At 48.7% G+C, this 27,162-nt stretch overlaps 1 protein-coding gene across 1 annotated transcript; it reads left to right on the top strand.

Annotated features, from left to right (window-relative positions):
• The first annotated feature begins 4,513 nt into the window (after positions 1–4,513).
• MBD3 (methyl-CpG binding domain protein 3) lies at positions 4,514–21,083 on the top strand. Its single transcript, XM_080566398.1, has 8 exons — positions 4,514–4,701; positions 5,894–6,016; positions 11,185–11,344; positions 12,970–13,107; positions 15,438–15,528; positions 16,003–16,180; positions 17,390–17,587; positions 19,203–21,083. Exons 1-7 carry the CDS (start codon positions 4,688–4,690, stop codon positions 17,580–17,582), a joined length of 897 nt encoding a protein of 298 aa, XP_080422524.1. The 5' UTR covers positions 4,514–4,687; the 3' UTR covers positions 17,583–17,587; positions 19,203–21,083.
• The last annotated feature ends 6,079 nt before the right edge of the window (positions 21,084–27,162 follow it).

Here is a 27,162-nt window from a genome sequence, read left to right as displayed (position 1 = left end):
TTTCCTAACTACTGTTACCCTCTGCTTGAGGTTCAGTGGACACTTAACAGGTCAGGTTCTCCATCCCCACCCCACAGCAGGATCCACTCCCAAGCTTTTCCAGTTTGTCCAGTTTGTTCTTAAAAAGTGCCACTGAGGGAGAGCTTCTGGTCCCTGTACGCGGTCCGTTTCCGTGCTTAGCTTCTTAGCTTACATGCTTGGAAAAAAAGAAATTCTCTCCCCTTCTGCAATGCTCAAGTGCAGTAATTCTTTCACTTTTACATATTTGAAGGCTGTTATCAGATCTCAGATGTTTTCTCGAGACTAAACAAATCCAGTTCTTCCCTGATCCCTGGTAGGTCAGTTTGTAGACAGCCGATGATTTTCATTGCTCTCCTCTTGGCTTTCTCCCAGAGTGTCTTCCTCAAAATGCTGTGTTCCAAGGTGGACACTGTGTCTTGTTTGATCTCGTTCAGTGAAATGTTGTCTCCTTTTCATGGCTTGGATTTTAATCGGTGAAAGAGGAATGGTTGGTGTGAAAGAGAAGGCTACCAAGTTTCCAGCCCAGGTGCTGAGGAGTGTTTTGGAGCAGAGGGCCAAGGAAGGGGCAGGATTCTGTGCCTGCAGCTGGATAACTCTGCCTCAGTTCCCCTTTGCCTGCTTGCTCCACGGACCTTTCTTATTCATCAAGAAGCTGTATTTCAGTACGAGGGTTCGATTGGAATGGTATGACTTTAGCAGGTCTATTTTTTATCCCCCCAAAATCAGCAACACAGAAAAAGGGAAAGCATGTTTGTGAAAAATAATGTGGTTTTGATCAATACTGGCAATTAGAGCTTTTCTGGTCTGCGTGTTCAAGATTGCAGGAAATAATAGCGATAGCAAAGCGAGACATTTCATAAGCGTTAGTCCAGAAGGAGAGGATGTTAAACACAAACCGACAAAACCAAAAACAACTCTACAGAGATGGAATGCCTTTAGGGCAACAGAAAGCTCTGTATTGATTAAAGTAAAGACACAATCTCCTCTGTCAGGTATGTGAAATATAAAATCCTTCCTGTACAAGCAAATGCAACCCTGCACCTAGGGGTGCACCCACCTCTTTGAAGTTGTTTTGAACTTTTACCCATGCCTGGACACCTCGTGCCCCGTGTGTGCGAGACTGGGTTTCCTCTCGTCCCCGACACACGTCTCACATCCTTCCTCGCGCTCCCTGCTGCTTTCCAAATAAGGGAATTTGAAACAAGTGAGTGAGACTTGTTTTTAAAAAAATAAGTAAAACTACAACAGCTTTTTGCACAGATGCGAGCTGGAGGAAGTACTGGAAGTTCAAGCAGACTGAAGAAGTTCAGTGTCGGGAGAACTGAGCGGTGGCGGGGCCGTGCTCATCTCCAGGAGGGCGCTGAGCCCTGCCGACGCCAGCAGGACCCGGGCACACACCGGGAGGCGTTGTTATTTTGTACCTCCAATCGTGGTCGCTTCAGGACTGCCGGTCCGTGCAGGGTTCTTAACGAAAGCCTAGTGTGTCACTTGTTCATTAAAGAAAAATTAATTGCTCCAAGATGTTTTCGACAGCAGGCTGCCTTGCGGAGCTTGCTGCTGCGCGGTGCTTCCAAGACAAATGGCTCGGTGCTTTTCGGGAGGTGGGTATTGCTGTGATACACCCGGCTGCCAAAACGCAGCTGCTCGGTCGTGGTTATCAAACCACGGGGTTCCAGGTAGACGGTGTTCACCAGCAGCCGGAGGCAGAAACCTCTCCCCTGGGGTACTGCACTCGGTGGCTTGGAGGCACGTAGCGACTTGCGGCGTGCTTGGTTCCTTGGGGCACGTGCCCGTGGCCAGCGTCGTGGCGATGGCCCGCTGGGCTGGGCTTTCCCCGGTGCGTGGACACGGTCTCGCTATGCACCTAGTAGGCAGTCGGTTACTGTTTTGTTTCCTAAAAAGCTTCTCATTGCTTTGTCTTCTCACCGTCACCTCCACAGCGGATTTTCTTCCCTCTTGTATTTTTTATATGGATCTCTTTTTGGACTTTAACCCAGGAGAACGGATGTTGGTGCTACAGACCGTGCTGAACGAACCCAGCAAAACCACAGAATCATAGAATCATTTAGGTTGGAAAAGACCCGTAAGATGTCCAAACCCAACCATCCCCGAAAAAGCCTCCAGGAGGGCCATGTAGCAGACCAGCCCTCTTCTTCCAATGCCCAGGCGCCGCAGGAGGCAGCGGGCGTTGGGTCAGGGCAGTTTTGGGTGCAGCAGGCTGGGCACGGTGAGCTGTGTGGGTCCCAGCGTTGGGCACGTGGCTGAGGAGAAGCCCCCCGTGCTAGGGCCACGCCACCGCAGCCTGCAGAAGCAGAGACTGGGGGTTCTTGTGCCCCACGGCCCTGCTGAGCACCCACCGCCCGTGGGGCTGGCATGGCCCTGCCTGCCCATGGGAGACGGGGGTGGCCATGGGGCTGCCCACCTGCCCAGGACACCGGGCCGTGGGGCTGCCAGTGGCATGGCCCCAGGGGTCTGTCTGCGGGACTGGGGGCTTGGAAGCTCTGGGTGGCCCGTCCATGGGGCCATGTCCTGGTTGGTTCATCTATGTCCTATGTTCTGCATGGCCCGTCCATAGGGCCATCTCTGTGGTGGCCAGTCCATGGAGCCACATCCTGGGTGGCTCATCCATGCCCCATGAACTGGGTGGTCCGTTCACAGGGCCATGTCTTGGGTGGCTCATCTGTGGGCGTTGTCCTGGGTGGCCCATCCACGCCCTGTGTCCTGGATGGTCTGCCCATGGGGCCACATCCTTGGTGACCCATCCGTGGGACATGTCCTGCATGACCCGTTCATGGCCCCAGGTCCTTGGTGGCCCATCCATGGGGCCATGTCCTGCATGGCCCGATGTCCTTGGTGGGCTGGCAATGTCCTGGTGGGCCCACACATGCCCCATGTCCTTGGTGGGCCATCCATGGGGCCATGTCCTGCCTGCTTGGCCCATCTATGCCCTATGTCCTGGGTGGCCCATCCACGCCCCACGTCCTGCATGCCCTATGTCCTGGGTGGTCTGTCCATGGCCCTGTGTCCTTGGTGGGCCATCCGTGGGCCGTGTCCTGCATGGCTTGTTCACGGCCCTATGTCCTTTGTGGTCTGTCCATGGCCCCATGTCCTCGGTGGCCCATCCTCGCCCTGTGTCCTTGGTGGGCCATCCGTGGGCCGTGTCCTGCACGGCTTGTTCACGGCCCTGTGTCCTTTGTGGCCCGTCCGTGCCCTATGTCCTGGGTGGTCCGTCCGTGGCCCCACGTTCTTGGTGCCCCCCCCCCCCCTTCCCCCGCCCGGTGCCGCGGTGCGCGGGCAGCCCCCGGGGCTGCGGCGCGGGGCCGGGGCTGCAGGGGGCGCGAGCGGGCGGGGCGGGGGGCGCGGGGCCGGGCCGGGGCCGCGGAGCGGGGCGCGGGGGAAGGAGGATGCCCAAGGCGGCGCCGCCGGGACAGCGCGGGGGGGGCGCGGCGGCGGGCGCCGGGGTGAGCCCGGGGCCGGGGTCTCGGTGGGAGCGGGGGGGGGGGGGCGGGGGTCTCCGTGGAGCTCGGGGGGGGTCCACGCGGAGCCGGGGGGGGTCCATGTGGAGGTGGAGTGCTGGGTATGGGCGGCTGGGGGGGGTCTCCGGGGAGGTCGGGGGAGGCCATGTGGAGCTCTGGGGGGGGGGGGGGGGGGGGGGTCGGGGGTCGGGGTGGAGCTGGGGGGTCGCTGTGGAGCTCGGGGGGGTCGGGGTGGAGGTAGAGGGGTGGGCATGGGCGGCCGGGGGGGTCTCCGTGGAGCCTTGGGGGAAGTCTTAGTGGAGGTGGGGGTCTCTGGGAAGCTCGGGGGGGGGCATATGGAGCTTGGGGTGGTCCCCGTGGAGCCTGGGGGGGGTCTCCGTGGAGGTGGGGGTCTCTGGGAAGCTCGGGGGGGGGGGGGGAGGCATGTGGAGCTTGGGGGGGTCTCCGTGGAGCCTGGGGGGGTCGCTGTGGAGCTCGTGGGGGGTCCATAGGGAGGTGGAGGGGTGGGCATGGACGGCCAGGGGGGGGTCTCTGTGAAGCTAAGGGGGGACCCATGGGGAGCCGGGGGGGGTCTTTGTGGAGGTGGGGGGGCGTCCATGTGGAGCCAGGGGCGTCTCTATGGAGCCGGGGGGGGTCCATGTGGAGGCGGAGGGCTGGGTACGGGCGGCCGGGGGGGTCTCCCTGGAGCCGGAGGGGGTCTCCGGGGAGCGTGGGTGGGGGGTTCTCGGGGCGGGGGGGGTCTCTGTGGCGTCGCTGCGGGGCTCCGGAGCGGCTCCACGCGGAGGCTGAGGCGGGGGGGTCGCTGGGTGGACCCCGGGGGGGCTCTGAGGGAGTCCCGGGGGAGGCTCCGTGGGGGCCATCCCGCCCGCCTCCCACCGCCCCCCGGCTGGGACTATATCCAGCGGCGTGCCCGGGCGGAGGGATCCGGCCGCCCCCGACCCTGGCGGGAGGCGGAGCGCGGGGAGCGGCGGCGGCGGCGGCGGCGGCGGGGGAAGGGGCGGGAGCGGAACCGCGGGGGCGGGCGGAGCGGAGCGGAGCGGCCGGGCCCGGAGCGGAGCCGAGCGGAGCCGCGGCGTGGCCGAGGGGAGGCCGCGCTCGGTGGCCCGGCGGGGGGCGGCAGCGGGAGGCAGGAGCCGGGGGAGGCCCCGCTGGGGCCCGGGAGGCGGCGACCGGAGGCCGCGGCGGCAGAGATGGAGCGGAAGAGGTGGGAGCGGGGGGGCGGCCGGCGGCGATACCGGGGCCGGGGGGGCGCTGCCGGGACCCCGGGGTTACGGGCCCTGCTCCCGGGAGGGCACGGGGTGGTGGTGGCGGGGCTGGGCTCGGCCACCGGGGGGCCCCGAGGGGGCTGCGGGCACCCCCCGGCTGGGAGCCGAGCCCCCCGGGGTCCCCCCGGCTTTCTGTGCCCGCCCGGTGCCGCTTGGCTCAGCCAGGGGAGTGTCAGCGGGACCGGGGGTGTCGGCAGGATTAGGGGTGTCAGTGGGGTTGGCAGCCCCGCTCGGAGCCCTGCCCGCTTCGTTTTCCCCACGAGGAATTAGGGGCAGGGGGCAGAAGGCAGCGTCGGGCTGCCTGCGGCGGTGGCTGCGGGTGGGCGTCGGGGCAGGGGGCTCGGTGCGGGGCGCGCCAACCCGAGCACGGCGCTGCCGGGGCGGCGTATGGCCGGGAGCCGCTCGCTCTGCCCGAGGGACGTGGAGTCGTGCGGGACGTGGGGCTGCGGGCGGCCGCGTGGATCCCTCCCGCATCCCTGCGAGGCGGCTGCAGCGCACCCGGGAGCTGCCCGCTGCCTGGAGGCGGTGTGCGAAGCTGGGGAGCTCCATGGGGAGCTGCGGGAGCGTCGCCCAAACTCACCTGGCGTCCTTACCTGGCCTTTCTAATCAGTGAAACGCGCGCTATCAGCTTCTGCACGTGCGGAGTTTCATCTTGGAAATCAAATTGCGATTGCGAGGGTAGCGTGCGGCGCTGAGCTGTAAGCAAACAGGCAAACAGCCGCTGCCGAGAGCCCGAAGCTGAAGTGCCAGCCTCTGAGCCGCAGCTCCCAGCCTGCGGGGAGACGAAAGGACCACCTGTAGCAGCTGGAGGAGCGCAGCTGACAGCCCGAAACATCCCTGGTTTTCCAAGGACTTTATTTGTAAAGTTGCGGTCTCAGAGCCACATTTAAAAACAGAGGGGGGGGGGGAGAAGATAAGTAGCATATTTTTATTCCCAAGGTATAATGGATTTTCCCTTTATATCAATTTGGACAGAGATCAAAGGTATAACAGGGCCCTGCTGCACTAATTTTTGGTTACTGTTGCATTTTGCATTACCTCAGAGTGGAAAATATGTGAGTGGCAATTTATTAATACCTCTGCTATTTCTGCCTGTTGTTTACCTGGCTGATTTTTTTTTTTTTTGCCCAGCTGCGCTGAGCATACAGATGCAGTAAGCGTGGATAACTGCGTGCATGGTTTCACGTCAGAATTAACTGGAAACAAGCGCTCTCGTGTGCGATCGCCAGCCTTGGGAATTAACACCAGTCCGAGGTGAGCAGCGGCGGGGCGGCGGTTACTGCTTTCCTGAAGCCTCCTTTAGGGCTGCTGTGCTGTACGTTTGGAGATGTCCTTCTGTAGCCCTAAATGCTAGCAGCAAATGCTTTCCCCATGAAAGTTTGCCTTCTGTCGAATGCGAAGTCTGCTTTGGGAGGTGAATGCATCTCGCGGGCTGAGCGTGCTCCGCGCAACGTGAGTGACCAGCAGTGTCCTGCTGGCAGTGCCCTCCTCGAGGTGTAGTCCACGAGCTGGCTGTTAGGAGCAGTCCTCCAGCCTCGTGCTTACCAGCTGCTGACGGTGCAGAAGTGTTTTTACCTTTTTAGTTTTTTGTGTGTTCCTTCGTCTGTGATATGAGAGCTGGGAGAGCCCAGGGGGTGTCTGGCCGATGCTGCGGGGCTCGTGGGCACGTCTGGAGTGAGCAGGAGAGGTGCAGGGACGGAGGGTTTGCTCTGGCGTCGGGAAGGGGAGCGCGTCAGGAGCTGTGTGAGGCAGCCAAGGTTCTCAAAGAGAGTTTGCTGCGAGGGCTCTCTTCAGGCTCCGTGTCCCCACCTGGGGAAAGGAGGGTTGCTGACCGCTTTGCGTGGCTTCTCTTCGCGCTGTTTTCTGTTGCAGGTTTGATGGCAAAGTGTCTTGAGAAGTTTGGGCTTGTTGTTTGTCTCTGCTTCAGGAAGCTTTGGCATCTCTGCTCTGGAAAACTTAGGTCTCTTAGGTGAAGCTTATTTTGTTGTGAATTTGTTACCTTCGCAGCACCTAAGTAAAAAGTTCAAGAAAATGTTCGTAATGTCCCCCTGCAAAGAATTACCTTCCCCCCCCCCAAAGCTGCGGAGGAGGATGCTTCTCCTGAGAGCACGCTTTGCTCATTCTCAGTTCCTCAGCTTTATCCCAAGCTCCCCCAGCAAAGCTGCCCCGGTGCGGGAGGTGAGGTGAGCCTTAGGGAGACAGCTTGCTGCGTCGGAGCCGTTCCTCCGCCACGGGACGGTGGTGGGGTGCCGAAGGACAGCTCGGGGCAGGCAGAGCGGAGGTTACGGGGAGATGCTGATGAGGTGCGAGGACGAGAGATGGGTTACGGTGGTGGCAGGCTGCAGCGCTCGCCTGCTTTTGCACCGATGCTGTGTTGGTGCTGTCCTGCTCCAGGACCTGCTTTGTTGAGGTCAGCACCGAGGCAGATCGAGGGCTCGGTACAGATCCCACTGCCACGAACAACGTGCAGGTGCCGGGGGAGTGGGGGGCAGCGCGCAGGAGGTGCCCCCACGGGGAGCCGCGTGCCCTCGGGTGCGTGCCGAGGTCCCGGGGTGGGCTGGGAGGAGCCGTGCGGGCGGCGCAGGAGGCAGCGGGGTTTGAGCAGGGGAGGAAACACATTGTGTGCTACACCCATCGCCCCGTGCCGGGAACGAGGCTCTAAGCACACGCTTCTCATCGCCCGTTTCCCCTCGGTTACGGCCGTCTCCATTTCGCTAAAAGGCAGACAACATCTGGGGTGGGTTGGTGGTGGTTTTTGTTTTTTGGTTTTGGTTTTTTTTTTTTTTTTGTCTTTTGTCCCTTGCTCTCCAAGTTGTGCGGATCTGGCGTGCGCTAAATGGGGAGAGCGGAGGGGAGGAGACTTCTTGAGCGCGGCAGGAGGAGGGGAGCAGCCGGGGCTGGCGGCCGCTGCCTGGGCGCGGGAGGCGAGGAGACAAAGGCAGAGCCGCGCGGGCAGAGCGGGCACCTGGCGGCGGCTCGCCCTGAATAGGCTGCCTGCGCTCGCCCCGTCCGCGCCCCAAAAGCCCCTGCGTGACGAAGGAGGGCTTCTCGGGCTCGCCAACACCGCCCTGCGTTTCTGCCCGGCTCGTTTTGTTGGTGCTGGGCAGATAATGGGCTGTGACCGGCAGGCAGGGGAATCCCTCGCAGCTTTGCAGCTGCCCTGCTTGTGGCGGGGTGAAGCGTGGCAGGCGGTAGGTAATTCAGTACCAGCGCCTGCAGTACCATCTGGAAGAGCTCGATTTCTGCGATTTTTGTATCGCAATTTCCTTCTGGGCCTCTTCAGACTCTCTGTATCAAAAAAAAAAAAATAAAAAATGAATGTAGAGCAAAGCTCTGGAGCAGAAAGAGAAATTCCCTATCCTGTGGTTCAAGAGGCACGCCAGCTTTCCAGTTACGCTCGGGTTCCCCAGCCGCTGCTCCGCCGCAAAGCAAAACTTGCTCGTGCTTTGTAGGGGGGCTCTGGGGGGCTGCTGCTCGGATTTGGGCTTGCTGGGAGCCTGTAGCTCACCAGCAGCTGTCCCCCACCGAGCATGGTCTGGCTGCAGCTGCCCACTTGTGCTGCGTTTACCCCGTGAGTTCGCTGCTGGCTTTCTGCAGGAGCTTTGTTCCCTCTCTGCCATCGCTGCAGGACGTTTCAGGACCGAGCTGCTGCTCAGTTTGTAATCAGAATAAAAGTTTGCCGCCTTTGCGCTTCAGTGCTTTTGTTTTGGGCTGAGCGTCCTGAGGAAGGGACAGGACTCCGAGCCATTTCAGATTTTTTTTTAGTTGTAAGTTGGCTTCGAGCAGCTTTTCAGATCCCTTGCAGAGCTACCAGGACGCGTACCGAACAAAAAGCTGAGGGGCTGCCGCACGCTGCCTCTGAGTGTACCTGGCTCTGCTGTTGTGGAAGTCCCCGCACTGTAAGTGACAGAACAAGGCACTTGCCACCTCAGCACCATCCAGCGTAGCATATTATTTTCAAAATTCCCTCTGGTGGGTTTCTGTTAAGATGCTAAGCCATAAATTGGAGCTGCAGATCTTGGAAGAGGCGGTGTCAAGTTTTCCCTTTTGACTTCTCCAACAGCAGCAATGGCCCTGTCCTAACAGAGTTAGGGTACTGGAGTTGGGTATTCCTCTTTTGGGGTCAAGGCATGCAACTCCCTCTGTATTTTCAAGCACTGTTTTCAGATTTGGTGTCTGGTCCCAGTCTGTTCCTGTCAGCTCACGCCTGCCCTTATGCCATCTTCAGGCCTGAGTCTTTGGGCAGCTCCATAGCGTGCTGGTCCTGCTGAAGAACGGCCGGTGAGAAAGTGCTTCCTCCTCTTCTCCCTGCCCTCTACAGATGATGATTCTCCCTGTCTGGATACCTGTGCGTGTGTGCGAGCAGCACGTGGGGCAGGATAAGCGGCATGGGGCAGCCAGGGCCAGGAGCTTCCCAGGCAGGTGCTGCCATGTGCATCGTCTGTCCTTCCAGATAACATTTTTAGTATAATTCATACTGTCTTTGCCTCACAGTTGTTGGGTTTTTTTTTTTTTTTGAGAGAGATTTTATTAATGCTTTGGTTCCTTCTGGCTTTCTGCTTTTCTCTCTCTTTTTTTTAATCTTAATTTTTTCCAGTAGAGAGTCTAAGACTTGGACTAATTGACTTGCCACTGCTAGTCACCGCCACGGGACTAGAAATTCCATGCTCGCACTATTTTTTTCAGACTTTACTCCTATAAAGGTTTCAAAGAAGCAGATAATGTGGTGAAAAAGGGCTTTTTCCTTTGAGCTACTCTGAAAGAAGACCCTAGAGAGGTTGTTAGTATCTTCCCGCAGCAACTCTGGTAGAGTGGGGTCTGCATTGCTGGACTAGTTAGTAATGCTGCTTTCCTCAGCCTCTGACAGCTTTATTATTTCAAGTTATTCTTGGCCTTCCAGTAGAAGTCTCGAAACAAGGAGCTTGTGGTTCTGGCTCCAGGAGTATCAGCAGGTGACTTGATCACAGGTCTGTCTCCAGGAGGCCTTGGAACCTCGTCAGCATTAATTCATCTCCAGCAGGTTTGAGTCGTGCTGGTATCATGTCCCTCCTCCATAGAAAATCGGGGTCTCTGACACGTAGGTGCTGCTCCGAGCCACCTGAAGTTCAGTGCTTGGATATCTGGAAGTCGCTCTGAATTTCCAGACTCATGGATGCCATCACATCGTGCAGGGGGCAGGCTGCTCCCGAGGTCTGCCTGGATGTGACCTCGCGTTTCCTAAGGAGATCGCCGGTAGATCGAGAGCAGAGTGTGTTTGTAGGGCGGTGAGGAGATAATCCTGCTTCCCTGTGGCTGGAAACACGTTCTAACGCTAACTGCCTTGTAATAGAAGAAAATAGATAAATGGGGAGGGGGAGGATGCGGCTGGCATCTCTTGGTCTTAAAATGTCTTTCACCTAGCTAACCTGTGCTTAGCGCAATGCGAAGTGAGCTTTTACCAGACCGGCACCGAGGCTGAATGGGCAGGTTGCCTGCTTGATAGGTAGTGGTGTCCTCTGCTTGCCAAAAAATGGAGTACTTGATGTGTTAAAGATGCAAAATAACAGAAATGAGAGAAATTAAGAGAATAAAGTGGCATTGTGATGCTAAACGAGAACGTGAAGAATTATTTTGTGCTCAGTGTCTGTGTAGGTCTGACACTGCAGTCGCAGTGCATTGACTTATTTTTGCTTTGTGCATGAAATACAAAAGGGCTCAATTAGTGCTTTTTGTAGTAATGCAAAAGGCTGAGTTTTTATTAAAATAAAACAGGAGTTGGAGTAATTTGCGTGTGCTTGCCAGATTGTAGTCTTTCATGAAAAATCATGTGTTTAAAAAGAATCTCTTCTGCTTTGCCATTAATTGAAACTTTTGTAAGGTTTTGGCCTTTATTCTTGCATTAATTAAGCTTTGTAATTCTTTACTTTGCACCTTGTCAGCAGTTAATTTCTGTCTTCCCTGAGTACTTGATACTGCGCAATCCTGAAGTAGCGTGTTCCAAATGCTACCAAAGACTTTTAATCCAACCCAAACGCGCAGCTCGAGGGGGAGGCAGGAGCCCGAGCAGAGTTTATGGTGCCGGTCAGGCACTGCTCCTGTGAGAAGAAATCATCCTTGAAAACTTATTATTTGAGACAATTGAGCACTAAGTACTTCTGCGTCATTGTCTTCCATTTCAGTTATGGTGTGAACTACACCCTGTTAATTTATACCTGGTCTGAGTTTTACTCTTTACGTACAAAACCACCCCAAGTCCTGCAGTTAGTCCGTCTCTTGCACAGTAAGCACGGGGAGCTGACGTGAACGCAGCAATATCCGTCTTGTGTTGAGTGTGAACTTCGCTTCTGGAAGTTCGTGAAGGAAACAAAACTTGTCACAAACACTGGTATTGAAGTCCAGAGGGTTTTAATTCCCCTCCTTGTTTCTTTTCTACGGTTTTTCAGCCCAAGCGGTAAAAAGTTCCGAAGCAAGCCCCAGCTGGCTCGCTACCTGGGGAGCTCCATGGACCTCAGCACTTTCGACTTCCGCACGGGGAAGATGTTGATGAGTAAAATGAACAAGAACAGACAGAGGATGCGCTACGACTGTTCTAACCAAGCCAAAGTAAGAGTAAGATGCAGTGGAAGCTTTCTGCCTGTCCACCTGCTGTGCTGGCCAGGCTGCTTCTCAGAACAATGTGGGGTAACACGAATAGCGAGCGTTTTGTAATGACTGGGGGAAGCTGGAGTTGTATGGGGTATTATCTCTGTTGTAGGGTGTTGGACAGATAACTGCAGTTCGCTGATTCTTCCACAGTCCTGATACATGGAGAAACTTGCAGCCAGAAGGGCTGGAGGCAGGGCTGGCCTCCTCCTCTCTTCTACTTCCAGGGCTGGTGGTGGCCGCATCTGGCACCGTCTCCTCCAGAGCCCTGAGCCTGCAGCGTGCTGCTGGCACGGCGAGGGGGTGCAGCTGGCCATGGTGCCTCTGCTTCAGAACTGATCCGAGGACATGGCTTGGGCAAAAAGATGAAGGGATAAGAGGACAGCAAGGCCTGTCTGCAGAGCAAAATAGGGAGTCTGTGTTTGGCACCCAGTCGCTTTGATTATTATCGTTAAGTAAAAACGGTGGTTACAGTGGTATACTGTCAGTCTGGATAAATTGGCTCATGTCATCTTCATCAGATGCCAAAATCCTTTTCAGAAGCCAAAAGCTGTGTCTCTGCACCTAAATATTAAATACGGAAAATAGCATAATGCTTATTTTCTAGTTATGTCAACTGGTAAAGAATCAAGAACAGTACTCTGGTCTAAGTGAGAGGAAGATTTATGTGCAGCACTAGGTGCTGTAGTGATGCTTTAAAAGAAAAATGCCTTGCCTCAGTGAGACCAGTAGCTAACACCCCTCTTAGGCTAAAAATTCTGCCCAAACCTTTCAATAAATGTATAAATAGTTATCATTAGCTTACGGATGGATTAGCGCACAAGATGATTCAGGGTGGTATTTGTCTTGAATAGTTTTCTACATCTCATGAATAAATATGTTAAGCAGATACTGTGTCTGCATCCTTGAGAACAAAGTATGTCCTACGGCCATTTCAAGATTAGCACAGTAGATCTCCAGAATGAGGAACATGCTTCCTGTTTTCCAAGCAGTGTAAGATATAGTCATGTTGTGAACGCTTGGTAGTTATCAGGCCCGTTAAAAACTGAATTTTATGAAGAACTGAAGGTAAAAAAAAGTGATCAAGATTCCAGCTGCACTGTTTTATTTATTGGCATCCACAACTGAATTTCAGCAGAAAGTGTTAGAATGGCTTCTGGATTCGCAAACTGGTCTCTAAATCCTGCACAATAAACTTTTTACTTATTACAAACACCGTGTCAAAACCTTCGGGGTTAGTGGTTCAAAGGTGGCTTGTCATCTTAAAATGTAAATTCACTGTTCTGACTCCTGACTTCTGTCAAAATTGGAATAAAACCAACGTGTATAAACTAGAATGAGAGGTGGCTAGTATCTAAAGTAGAATGTGAGAGTGAAAAACTTGGTTACATTTTAAAGTTCTTGGGCAAGATTTGAAGGTGGTTTTGCATTTTTAACAGTCCCACTGATACAGCTTAAGATCAGGCACGTTTTCAAGTCCATAACGTCTCTCTTGCCCACAGCGTACCTTTACAGCTGTAGTAGCATTTTGGTAAATTGAAAATGTTTAATGGGATTTTCCCTTTCTTTTGTTTTGAAATTTGTAGGGCAAGCCTGATTTGAATACAGCATTGCCTGTCAGACAGACAGCCTCCATATTCAAACAGCCTGTCACAAAGATCACAAACCATCCCAGCAATAAGGTGAAGAGCGATCCTCAGAAAGCTGTGGACCAACCCCGGCAGGTAAGGCTTGGAGCTTAGAAACTATTTTTCCAGAGCTAGGAAACATTTGCTTCTGCTGCTGAGAAGGTCCCAAAATAAAACACTTTCATTTTTTAACACTGAAAAAATGTCCATGGCAATTTGAGATTTCAGAAGCAATAGCTTATAGTGCTTCCAGCTTTTAAAATCAGAGCAAAAAACATTTCTAGTATACAGCTAATATGCTGTCTGCAGTGTTTTATAACTAGACTCCAACCTTTGTGAAGGTCACAGTTCTATTTTAGTTAAAAACTTCTTTAAGACCTATCTACAAATGTAGACAGAAGTCATAAACAATTTACAGGAAATTTACATTGTAATCATTATAAAATGTTCCAAGTGTATTAGAACTCTGTGTTTCAAGAAATCCCTGTTTCATGTGCAGACTACAGCGTGGTGCTTGTGATGTGCTGCAAGGGCTTGTACCCCCTGCATGGGCCTTTTTTTTAGATGGATATATCATTAGTAGTTAACTCTGCCTGTGTGAGTATGGTTAGAAATTCCCTTGGAACGTCATTAATGTAAAGTTGTTGTTTTTCTTCTCACACTGTATATTTTCAAACAAGAGAACACACCAGAAGTAAAGGAAACCTTTCAGCTTAATTTCATCTCGTGAAAGATGCAAAAAGTGTGCTTAGGGCAAATGTAACTTTGAAGCTGGGCATTGGTTCAAATGAGGCTTACGTGTTCAAAGCAGCCTTTGGAAGGCGTTCTCCTTTCATTAGCGTTAGGTAGAGCTGACAGCCTGTTGCCTCCACAGAGCTCACACCAGGGATTCTGTGAATCCTTTCCTGTGGCGCATCTGTCTTTATACCTTTCGGAAACTAGATGTTCAGCTTCATTAGTCTGTTCAGGCACTGTCAGTGGTGTCAATTAGTGGTATACCTTAAACTCTGGCAGGTCTGGTGGAACTAAAATGCATCATTTGAAGAGGAAAGTGATTTACCTTATAAAGTAACCTCTAGTGCTGAAAACTTTTTATGCAAACTTAAGAACTTATCTTTCTGAAGTGTGATTTAGAATCTATTTGAAATGGAGTGGCTTTTTATTTATTTATTTATTTTAAACAAGGCTTGTGGGCTTTTAGCATCGTTTCCTAAAGAGGTAGGGCACGTGTGTTTGTAGTGTTGTTGCTCCTCCTATAAACTCCTTGGCTAGGTAGGACAATAAGACACTAAAAGTAAGAAGTTGATGTGCAAAAAAACCTGAGCTGAATAGAGATTTGTGTCCTGTTGAGGGAGAGATTGTTATGTGACTGCAGTCATTAGACAGCAGAGATCAGCCCCGGTGCAGAGACGTAAGCCAGCCTCTGTAGTTTCCTGCTCACATTACTACTTGTTGCAGTGCAGCTTTGTAGACTCAGCCTGGGTTTTCCTTACTTATTTTACCAGAATATAGTCTAGTGAAACCTCTGGTCAGTTGACTCCAGATGTTTCCTCAAAATTCTGAAGCATTACGAAGTCCCATCGTGTGCTGGCTTAGTATGTACCTATTTGAAAGTCATAGGCTAACGAACATCCAGCCTATGTGTTTTGGCTTTGACTGTCCTCCTTCCTCTTTTTAGGAGCTCGTAATTGGAAAAGTAGTGTGGGTTCAGTTACACTCAGATTTTGACAGGTGTGAAAAGGGGATGTGTCTGGACTGTATAGGGTAAAATTTTCCATTTTTCAAAGCCTCAATAAAATTGCTTTGTTGTAAGAAAAAATAGACTCCAGCTATGCATTGATCATCCCTATACATGTAGATTGAGAGTTGAAAGTTTATCTAGTTGTAGTATCTGACTTCCCACCAAACCATGGGTTCACTTGTGTGAAGGAGGAGAACCCGTAATTCAAAATTCTTCGAAGGTCTAGAGGTGATCCTTCCCATGAGAAACTCCTAGAGAGGAATAAAACAATGCCTGACCTCGTAAAGAGCTTGGACGAGTTCTGCATTCCTTAACTTCAGTTCTGTGGCATATGGGAGGCAGCAAAAGAGGAACAGTAGTGTAAAAAAAAAAAAAAAATCAGCTGTCCCATACTGTGTGTGCACTCGGATGAAAGCAAGCAAGCATTGCCTTGCTGTTCCAGTTCAGAAGCAGTGAGTACCAGTCCCTGGAGGAAAGGAAAGTCTTTTTCCAGATAGTAAATCAGGACAGAGATGTGAGATTGGTAATGAGGATTGCTCCCCGCCTTCAGAGCACTTCTGCAGTAAATCCAATATAGAACTGTCTGCAGCAGCGCCCTTCCCTTTCTGCTTGTAAGCAGGTGCTTTGTGCGGTTGTCGATTCCATTTCCCTGCTTTGTACCAATAAACACTTTCTTTGATGTCAGCTCTTCTGGGAGAAGAAATTAAGTGGACTGAATGCTTTTGACATTGCGGAGGAGCTGGTGAAAACAATGGACCTTCCAAAAGGTTTACAAGGTAATCAGAGTCTGCCCTCAACTCCAGGGGTGGCGTTTTGATCCCAGTCAGCGGTGATCTGGAGGTATTGTGTCAACCTCCTTGTGCTCCTCGGTGCTGTGGACCGCTCCCGCTTCAGCAGGAGCCCTTAGTACTCCTCAGGCGCCCTCCGTCCTCAGGGGATGCTGAAACATAATGGGAGGAAGTGGCAAAGGTTCTTGACTTTGTTGGTTTGTTTTCCAGAAGCAGTGCCTGTTTAAAGAGCTTCCATTCCCAGGTTGTTTTTTATGTAACGTGATGAGGAATTGATCTAGGTTTAAATAACCTCGGGAGCCCAGGTGCTGTTAGTAGTGTTGAGGTCTGAGATTTATGTTGTGTTGACTTTCTAAATGAGGGCGCGTGCTTTGCCATTAAATCTGAAATTATTGCTGTTGTCTTGATGTGCCGTTTGTTGTCGCGTGCCATGCTGATTGTTGCTTTTCCTCCGGCTTGCAGGGGTTGGACCTGGTTGCACTGACGAAACCCTTCTCTCTGCTATCGCTAGTGCTCTGCACACTAGCACTATGCCCATCACTGGCCAGCTGTCTGCAGCGGTTGAGAAGAATCCTGGAGTTTGGCTAAACACTTCACAGCCGCTTTGCAAAGCATTTATGGTGACAGATGAAGATATTAGGTATTACCTAGAAATAGCAGATACTGTCTTAGAACATGTTTTCTTGCAGTAAAACAGCACCACGTTTTTTCACTGGCAAGTTGAAATGTTTGATAGAGCACTAGGGCTTGCTGAGCTAATTTGAATGTGTGTTTATTAGAAGAGTAGAAAGAATTGTTACACAAAGCAGCTCTCTTAAGTACAGGGATGTGCTTAAAGCACATTATTTTTTATTTTAACCCATGCTCGCTTACTCGGAGGTTTCAGGTTCATATTTGTTCTTCGTGTCAGTATGTCTCCTGTTACTGAAAAGGGGTGTCTGAATTTGAGTAACCTTGACTAAGGCAACTCTTAAGCAAAGAAGGGATTGGGGAAATGCTAAATAATGAGACTTACTCCTCTGTGACAGCACAAGATCAAATGTAAGCATTAACCACTGCTGTTGCAGCAAATAAGGATGCAATTTATGTAGGTATAGCTTGCTTTCAGTGAATCAAAATTGGTCAAATTCAGCTTTAAGCACTTGATAATGTCCTTGGTGTATTCCATTCTCAACCTGAAATCACACTACTTCACATTCATTAACAGTGTACAAAGGCAGTAATTGTTTTGACTGTTCAGCTGGTAAATCTTTTTGAACTACAGGATGACTCCTTCCGTGTGATTTATACATGAATGACCAGGAAAAAAGGTCTGTTTATAACTTTCTGATTTCCTGTGGTGAGATGAAATAGGAGTCCCATGAGCCACAAATTGTTGACCGCTTCTTTACATCACTGTGACTTTGAGATAAAAGAAGCTGTAAAATTTAAGATTGTTACTCAAAAGGAGAATGAGGAAAAAAATGAAATAGTCAAAAAAAAAATTAATTTTCTCCAGTCTTGTATTTGGAAGTCTGAGCAGGGTAGGCTGACTTTTTTTTTTAAACCACAAATATTAATTTAAGCAAGAAAGTCTTGAATCAGCTGCAAATTTCAGCCAGAATTAAAAAATCAGTACAATCAGTAGTAAGGACTCACAATAGAAAGAATTGGGCAACTGTTATAAAGTGTTTCTCAGCTTCACTTAAAGTGTAATGCCAGGCAGTTTTTTTTACAGTGCAGTTCTTACTGAGGACTCTTTCAAAATTGTGCTTCTCTGCCCAGCCTCAGGGATGAGCAATATAAGATTTCTTTCCCTCAAAATAGTTAGCTTTGAGAATTAATTCAAGTGTTCATTGATTTGGGGCAGGAAGCAAGAGGAATTGGTGCAGCAGGTGCGAAAGAGGCTGGAGGAAGCCCTGATGGCTGACATGCTTGCCCACGTAGAGGAAATTGCAAGAGATGGGGAAGCTCCGTCAGAGAAAGAAGGAGGTGAGGAAGAAGGAGAAGAGGAGGAGGAGGAAGAGGAACAGGATCACGACCAGGAGATGGAGAATGTATAGTCCAGGTAGTATGACAACTTTCTTTTCTCCTTAAATTGTACCGAATAGCTCTGAAGACAGAAATGGTTTCAGAGGGAATCCTGGCATATATCAACAAATCTTTGCTTCTTAGCACACGTTTTCAAAAGCGCTCTTTTCACCAAAAAATAAGATGTTTTGAGGGGTATGACGGCTGGTGAGTTTTTATTGTCATCAAATGTTCTGGGCTTTATGTTTGTGTCGGATGGGCTAATAGCGTAACCAGAATGTGTGTGTAATCACTTGAAGGATTCTGCCTTGAAAGTGGATCAGTTCCTAAACGTTCACCTGTTTTGTGATGTCATTTTTTTTTCCCAGTTCATTTATTACTACCTGTGACAGGGAAGAGGATACTGTGGAAGGGCAGCTGCCATCTTACGGATTTAATTCCCCTCCCTCCATTTTTGTCTAACTTTTTCTTTTTTAGTAAGCATTTTCTTGCAGGGTGTATTAGAGGGCACAGTAGTGGAAATTTTAAGTAACATTTTAGAAGTCGGAAAGGACAACCTGACCATCAAAAGAAGGAAGTCGCTAAAATACTTTGTGGCAGGAATTTGCAAACCGAAAGTAACAGAAGAATGTATGTATTCAAAATTTGGAAATAACTGAAAAAAATGGTTAACACTGGTACCTGCAGGATTGCCAGAAGTGTGCCTTTACACTGTGTATCCCTTAAAACAGTTATAATGGGCTCGCTTCTTGTTTTCAAGTCTCTCTCTGACTTTCACTTGTGCAGTGGACCTCTTCAGAGGTGCAACTGGATTTTTTTTTTTGTTGTCATGTAAACCAAAATAGCTCTGAATAATAAATCCTTACTGTGTAGTAATGGGGGGAGGAGGGGGAGGCAGTTTTATAAGGCCAAGCCAAGGTACACCCACTGAAGTTCCGTTAAGTGTTGCCTGTTGCACTAGGCAGGGACAGAGCACCATCCTGTGAAGCAAAGTGTTTCCTTGCTGTTATTTGATGTAACCCTAGCCTGCGTGTTTCATCAGTGGAGCTCGTGCAATGAGATGAAAACAGAACTCACTGGTTTTAATTTTCGATCATTTTAAGTTTTAGCCTAAGAAAAGCAGTTAGTGCTCTGTCGCCAATACCCAGGGCGCTTCATTATGCAGACTCCAGTTGTGTGAGCCTGTGAGGCAAGAGTCGAGAATGTGGAGGAAGAAAGGAATCTTTAGGATGAAGAGCAGAAGAAAAGAAAACCCCCTTTGGAGGGAGTGGCAGCTGTATTTCAGTGTCAGGTAGAATGAAGAATGATTTATGTTAAGCGATCCTTCAAGCTGGAAGGTTGATTATACTGTGAAATCTGTTTGGCGTTTGGGCGATACCATCTTATATCTGGGCTCTTTATATTATTTTCCTGTTTTACCACATGACTAACAGTAGCTTTATTTGGACAGTGAATATCTTGCATTCCTTTCTACTACAAAGGTCTGGCAACAGCAAAGAACCATAACAAGCTGTCTGCTGAAGGTGAAAAACGGGAGATAAAGAAATGGCTATGTTTTGCCAATGGTGCTTTATTTTTTTAAGAGCTTACTTGCTGCAAAGGTGTTTAGAAGTGCCTACTAACTTACGAGGTTTTTTTTCTTTTTCTTCTAGGGAGTTCCATCTAAGAATTCCCAGTATAAACCCTATCAGCAGGGTCAGCACAACTATTTACAAAGCCAAGAGTGTCTGCAGAGTAAATTGCACCAACCATCCGACTGTACCTATGAGCATTTTGATGTACACTTCAGGAAAAGTTGAGAAGCTGATGGTCCATTAATTGCTGGGTAGTTTTGAAGATGGAACTTGACTAAACTCTACTCCCCCTCCTTTTTCTAAAGGGGTAGGGTAATCGGGAAGACAAAAGTGGGAGGGGATAAAGGAATATAAAACAGTGGGAGGGAATATACTAGGAACCAAACTTCCTGTCCTTTTTTTTTTTTGTGGGTCAGTGATTTTTTCAAGCTTTTCTATCAAAGTATCTTTAACAATGACCCATCAAAACCATTTTCTCTCTAATGCAAGTGAGAGAGATGCTGTTTCACTCCTTGGCTACTCTGCTGTAGGCTACCTGTTTGTACCAGACTGTAGGGAGGTCATTTTATGTTGTGGATTGTCATTCCATGTGTCTATTTGGGTCAGTGAATTTCATTTTCCTCGCAAGACCACATTGGTCTTGAAAGTGTAGTCTCAGAGATGAACTACCAGTGCCTCTTCCACCTGAGGTTTTGATGAGTAGGGGAAGTTACACGTGAGGAGCTGGTCAATGGCAATCTGGTTTTTAGTGAGTTCCAACACCACACCGAATGCACTACTGTGCACATTTTAGATACAGAGTTCTGTGTATGTCCAAGCATAGCAGAACAGAGTTTTGAAGATAAATATACCCGCTCTGTGGTATATTTTGCTTTGGCTTAGGTCTGGTCAGAAGGACCTTCTCAACTCAGAATGGAAGGATGACTCATTTCTGACTGACAATGAGGAAGACTTCCTCTTTTCTCTTCTGGTGCCAAGAACCCTGACCTCTGTTTCTGTGTGTGTGGAGGGAAGGGGATCCATTCCAATAGGTGTGTCTACACATCTGCTTTCATGTGCAGTAATGTTCTGACCTCTTTTAAAAACAAGAAAGGCAAAAGGTTGATTTTTCTATAATTGATATCTAAATGAATCTAAAGCTTTTTATTAAGTATTAAATCTTTCTTATTTGCATGTGCAGTGAAGTGACCAGCATTTTGTGTCCAAAAAATGAAATGATGTGAAACCTGCCTTAATGTGTTTATAAGTATTTGGCTTCACCATGGGTACCTTGATTGATTCATCAGTCTCTTCTAGTACAACTGTGAGCATATTGGGGTAACTTGTGGCTAAAAAGGGATTTATCTGGGGAGGGAAGATAGAGAGATGAGAGAAAGATGTGTGCGTAGCTTGGAGAATACGTTGACTAGGTTGCAGAAGTTATTTTAGTCTTAGGGTATCCATTGCATAATTCGTGCATGGATGTCTCAGCTGAAAGTACAGTATAAAGTGGTGGATGAAATATTGTGCCACTAACCAATTGTACAAGTTGTTGGTATCCCAAAACTTGGGGAAGAAAGTAGCTCCCAGAGCCTTTATCATGTAAGAATGATTAGCAGGAACAGCAAGGGACCAGGGGAATTGCCTGGCGAGTAATAGCCTTTGGGAGTAGTTCAGTGTAGTGATCTGAATAGGTTTAAGCTCCTTGAAAAATATCCCATGCCAAAGTGACTGATGCTATATTAACTCTTTTCTTAAAGTTGTGAGAATACAAAATTCTTTGATACTGCTCATTTGGAGTACTGCAAGAAGACTGAATTGTACTTTGCTGCTGCTTTACCAGGTATTCCTTTGGGGAACTTTACCTGCTACTGCAGCCAGTGAAAATTACTTTCCTTTTTGAACAGTCTGTTACGGTTATTATTCTGTAAATCTGTCCTCTTGTAATTCATTGTGTTGAATTAAATGTTTCTCACAAAGTAGAGACTCTTCTGGTCTCCCTCAAGCCCCTGCTTGGAGTTTTTGTGCTGTGCCCCTTCCAGTTACCTCAGCAGAAAAGCTCTTGTGTTTCTGTTGCGGGCTCTGTTCTGACATTTGGATCTTGACGTTTGAGACCCAGAAGAGGAGAATGGATGAAACTTGTGGAAAGCCAGTTCCTTCTCGCTGCAGAGTCCTCTGTGTCCTCACTGAGGAAGAGGCTACCAGGATGTCCTGTGTAACGGGCGAGTTGCTGATGTGGTCGTCTGAATCTCAACTCTAGCAGTTTACAACCCATCCTGGAGGGGGTTTCTTGAACATGGCCATCTTGTTCTGACACTATTTCTTTTGACTTTTTAAAAACTTTTTAAATATCTAGTGATGTCTTTACTTTTATTTTAATCAAAATAAATTTTAAACATATGTAAGTACCAGGACTCAGATGATTAAGAAGTTGATACTAGTCTTTCGATGCATTGAAGATTCATTAAGAAGAATTAAGTTTAAATTGTTGCTAACTTGTGTGCCAGCTCTTTTGTTTTCATACCTCTACTTTCCTTGCTGAGCTCTCTTTTTTTTCCCCGTCAGCCCTTTAAAAAGTTTGTTTTCACTCATATGGAGTTGATTGTTCAAAGTACCAAAAAGGGGCCCAGGACTCCTGTCACATCCCAAGGAATAATTTTACCTGCTTAGTGAGACAGGTAAGTGAATGAAACATTCCTTTTAAATGAGCCTGTTGTCTTTCTCATGGTGCTGCACCAACAGCTGGGTTAGTTTGTCTTGCCACAGCCTACTGCCATGGACATGACCATGGGGCACATAGTTGTCTGCCTTCGTTGAATATATCCCCAACATGGAGAAAGTAGTTGCTACTCGAGGTATAGCTTTTGAAGCAGATGATTAGTTAATAAGACATGTAGGAAAAGTAATTGAATGGAATTCAGCAAAACTTATTAACCTTTTATTATATACAGCAGTTGTTACATGTGAATGTAGTTACGGTGGTTCCATCTGAATCAGGTTCCTCTGCTTAGAGAAGCAGTTGTGAGGATGCTTTCGAAAATGGTAATTCTTTCCATCAGTGGTAACGGCACCTTTCTGTTGTCCTCAAAGATTATAAATGTATGTAATACGAAGCAGCAGTGGAAAATAGCCTTAGGTTTGTCCTGCGCACTGGTTGCACCAGTAATCTATTCTGGTTGGCTATTTTCTACAAAAATAATTACACCGAGCTCTGCGGGTGGTTAGTTATATTCAGCTAGTTTAATCCTTTTTGGAAATAACATATGAGCAGATTTTAATGGTCTTTGTGCATCTTCACTGGGGAGAGTAGGAACTTGTCCAATATGGTTGAAGTTTTTCATCTTTTTCTGTAGGCAGTGTAACGTCGGATATGTACCATCTGCATTCACAAAAGCTGTACTTATCCTGTGTCATGCTCAGATTTTTCTTGTTTCATCTGGAAACAGCAGCCTGCCCAGTTCTAGAGGGCACTGGCTGGAGGAGATGGGGGAAATTGGTTTGCTTGATGTTGGTAGATAGGGCGAAAACCCTCAAAACACAGTTTTACTCTGCAAAAGTGAAAGAGACTCCTGATTGTTTAAGACTTCTGATTTTATCTTGCGCAAAGTGTGTTGGAGCTGTTCCGTTAAGATGACTCAGGTTTTTTTCTCTGCTATGTTTTTTAAAACTAACAAAGTTAAGGGAATTTAATTCTCCCTGCTTGTTTATTACCAGTATTATTTTTACTGAATTCTAGTTGGATAAAATTTTGTGCAATCAATAAACGTAAATGAATTTGCATGGATATTGGTGCAGTTTAGATATATCCTGCAGACCTTTTGTAGGTGGTTCTGCCCAAGAAAAAGTTAGCTTGATTCGCATCTGAAGCTGAACTTGCTGAACTGCCTGTTGAGCAAGAAAAGGGAGGAGTTGTCTTGCTTGTAACCTGAGCACGGTAGGAAGGGAAAACAGGCAGGAGTGACATGGCTGGACTGTTAAAATGTAGGTATGTTAAACCCAGCATATGGAGTCTTTTGTTTCAGGGCTGTGAATTATTGGTGATAGTATTAAAGCAAAAATATTTTAAATTAGAATTCACTGATAAATGCACGCTCCTGTTCTACTTCCTGTGTGAAAACAGGCTTGCTGAAATGAACTTGGCAAATCAGAAATGTGTTTTCATCAGTAAAATACATTTTAGTTGCAGTGGAAGCTAAAAGCATTCACTTTGTGCAAGACAAACTGTGCTGAATGAAACCTTTTCATCGGTGCTAGTTTATCAGCTACTGGTGGAGGTAATTCAGCTTCTTTATAGCTATAGGAGACTGTCCCGTTGCTCCTTTCTATAAACTAAGAAAACGTTGAATAGGAATGTAAATGAAGGTTAAATGTATTTTTCAGCTGTCTTGTTGAAAACTAATCTTTTACAGGCTGACTGTAGCAATTGGAGGAACAGAGGGAAGAGGCAGCAGGCTGTCCTGTTAGTTAAAGTTTCCTTGGTTCAGATTAGTATTTGTGCCAATCCTGTGAAAGGCACCCAGTTGCACAACTGAGGACTGCACTCAGGGATTTTTAAAAGAGTTAAAATCTACTGATGCTGCTGTACCTTCTGCAGGGCTGCTGCGTAACTGTGTTTCTCTGTAGTATGTATTTTGCAGCCATGTAGTTGGTATTGTCCATGGTTTAAGACTTGTGAAACACACAAGCTGTTAATCTGAAATTTTCTTTCCAGGCCAGTTTATTTCATTTTTAAGGCCTTGGATATTACCCCTAATCCTTTATCCTTAAATTTTCAGGACTGCTGCTTACTCATCTCTGTCTAACTTTGTCTTGGCTGTTTCTCATCAACTTTTAATTGTTCTTTTAATATCATTACCAAACATACTCTTGCCTTTCTTCCCTCCTGTTTGCCATTGAATGTTACCTCTGTGGCAACTGCAACAGTTCTGTGTGTGGGAGAGCATTTTAGAAAATTAACGGGTTCCCAGCTCTTTCTGTGAAAGCGCACAATGCGCCCAACAGGCGGCTCTCCAGGCTCCCTGCCAGCAGTTAAAATTACAGAGCCATGGAGAGGTTTGGGTTGGAAGGGACCTCAAAGCCCACCCCATCCCACCCCTGCCATGGGCACGACCCCCCCACCAGCCCAGGCTGCCCCCAGCCCCATCCAGCCTGGCCTTGGGCACTGCCAGGGATGGGGCAGCCACAGCTCCTCGGGGCAGCCTCAGCCAGGGCCTCACTGCTCTCAGGGGGAAGAATTTCTTCCTAATACTGAATCTAAACCTACCTTCTTTTAGCTTAAAGCCATTACTCATTGTTCTGTCACTGCCCCCCTGACAAAGAGCCCCTCCCCAGCTTTCCCAGTTCCAGTTCTGGGCTCCCCAGCACAAAAAAAGACAGGGATCTCCTGGAAAGAGTCCAGCAGAGGGCCACAAAGATGATATGGGCCTGGAGCATCTTCTCTGTGAGGAAAGGCTGAGACCTGGGTCTGTTCAGCCTCGAGAAAAGAAGGCTGAGAGGGGATCTTATCAATGTTTATAAATACCTGAAGCGTGGGAGACAGAGGGATTTGGCCAACCTCTTTTCAGTGGTCTGTGGGGACAGGACAAGGGGCAATGGCCACAAAATGGAGCCCAGGAAGTTCCGCACCAACATGCGAAAGAAATTCTTCATGGTGAGGGTGACGGAGCACTGGGACAGGCTGCCCAGGGAGGTTGTGGAGTCTCCTTCTCTGGAGATATTCAAGGCCAGTCTGGACGCCTACCTGGGCAACCTGCTCTAAGGAACCTGCTTTGGCAGGGGGTTGGACCCGATGATCTCTTGAGGGCCCTGCCAACCCCTGTAATTCTGTGATTCTCTGATTCCTGCAGCCCCTTTAGGTACTGGCAGGCCGCTGTAAGGTCTCACCAGAGCCTTCTCTTCTCCAGGCTGAGCACCCCCTGCTCTCCCAGCCTGTCCTCATAGTAGAGCTGCCCTGGCCCCTGAGCGTCCCCGTGTCCCCCAGACCTGACCCAAGGCCCAGGTCGGGCTGGATGCAGCGCTGCAGGCAGCGAGAGGACCGGGGGCCTCACAGGCCGCGTCCCGCCCTGAGAGGGGGCGAAGCCATCTCGCCTCCGTCCCGATCCCTCGCTACCTTCTGCTCAGGTCTGTTCCTTGGGTTCCTGTTCCTACCTACAGGCTCAGCTCTTCCTTCTGACTCTGTGTCTAGTTGCTTACTGTATTTTTTTCCCTTCACTCCTACTCCTTACTACTTTGCAGGAGGTAGATACAGCAGAACATACAAAAGGGTAACTAAGTCTTTCAGCACCTCTGAGTCATGTCCTTTTTGTCTTGCTTTAAAGAAAGCCTGTTCAATGTAGACTGATTCTCCCAGTCCTCAAAAAGCAGGTAGGATAACATGTTATCCTCCTGATATCATGATATCCTCCTGATATCATATCCTGATAACATGGGAGGGAATGGGAAGAATGTTTGTGTTTAATGAAGAAAAAGTTCTTCAGCATTAACTATCAAGTCAGTCCTGTTTATTTGGGATTGCTGCGCGTGCGAGTCTTTGGATGATACCAGTTGTCCCCTATCAAATAGAGTGTATATTCTTAGCTGTTGTCACTGAGCATAAACTCGATGATACCCGCGTTGTGCATCTCAGCTCCTGCTGTAAGTAGACACACAGACCTGAGGTGGCGTACTGCCTCCTGCCTGCCCACGGTCAGAATCCATTCCACAGCATGGAAAACAGTGTCACGTAGAGGATATAGCAAACTTAAAACTTGGATTTGTTCTCAGATGAGCAGAGATCAACTGTGTTCATAGAATCATAGAATGATTTGGATTGGAAGGGACCTTAAAAATCATCTAATTCCAACCGCCCCACACCATGGGCAGGAACACCTCCTACTAGACCAGGTTGCTCAAAGCCCTGTCCAGCCTGGCCTTGAACACTTCCAGGGGTGGGAATTTCCCTTGAACTAATGAGGGAAAACCATTACCCTTCAGTTTGATCCCAACAGCACGGGACAGCATTTGCTAAATCCTGTTTTACAGTGATAGGGCACTTGTGAGAATGATGAAGAAAAAGACGTTTTGAACTTCAGAATGACCTTCCAAATTGTATTTGAAATGCTTGTCAGGGTTATCAGTTAGAATGCTAATTCAGTATCGATGATACTGATGGTAAATTAATCTTTTTATGTTTAGTGTATTCTTACCTTACAGGGGCACAAATAGAAATATTCTGAGCTCATGCAGAATTGGAAAAGTGGGGCACTGAATGACCTCATAAATTCTTTGTCTCCGGTGGCAGAAGACAGGATCTGCTTAGTTGTAGAAATCTGTGTGTTTGCATGTGTAAAATACAGGTCTTCTGACGAATCGGCTCCCAGGTTTCTGAAGGAGTTGAATAATAAGTTATTACTTGGGTTTGTTTGTAATTTGAGTCCAGTTTTATGTCCTGGGTTAACCTCTAGAGCAGATCTTACTGGGATTCAGTGATCTGAATGGCTGTAAAACTTGAAAGCTTGGTGCACAGTCTTTTTATTTTTTCATGCTTTTATCTGATGTACAATTAATTCTTAGTTTTGCATCAAGTGGCTGCTCCACAACTTTTCAGAAGTCCTTACCTGAAAGCCAGATTCTTCATTAATCTAATGCATGAAAAAGAGACGTTTGCTAATGGCTTCCCCCAGAGTGCCTTTTTTACCTGCTGCTGTAGTAGACAAGAGTCTGTTGAGATAAAGTTGTGGTGACACTGAAAGGCAACAGAAGAAAAGAGCGCTCAGCCTGTTATGCCGAGAGGAATGCAGTTGTCCATGCTTTGAGTTGCACAATGCTCGGTCAGTTGTAGCATGTGCATCTAATGCAGTTTTTCCCTGCTGTGCTGACATTCAGCCTCGTCACCTTGATCCGTCTCCATATGTTGTTCCCTCAGTCAGCTACTTTTGAGATGATTGATCTCAGACTTAGGTCATTTTTCAAGTTGCAGATCTTGTCAATCTGTCTGGCTCCACCTACATGCAGTGATTCAGCTCCTGATGTGCTGAAATATTCCCCTAAGCCTTCCCACACACAAGTGAGGACTTTTTTA

Source organism: Anser brachyrhynchus (genome assembly GCF_964034855.1).
Source record: "Anser brachyrhynchus genome assembly, chromosome: 23".
Lineage (NCBI taxonomy): Eukaryota > Metazoa > Chordata > Aves > Anseriformes > Anatidae > Anser > Anser brachyrhynchus.
This window is presented reverse-complemented; position numbering and strand designations above follow the sequence as displayed.

Bases quoted from the DNA above. Each gene is read 5' to 3' on its own strand.
- MBD3 (XM_080566398.1), top strand. The intron at 11,345-12,969 runs GTAAGAGTAAGA...TGAAATTTGTAG, and splicing joins ACTGTTCTAACCAAGCCAAA to GGCAAGCCTGATTTGAATAC. The intron at 15,529-16,002 runs GTAATCAGAGTC...TCCGGCTTGCAG, and splicing joins CCTTCCAAAAGGTTTACAAG to GGGTTGGACCTGGTTGCACT.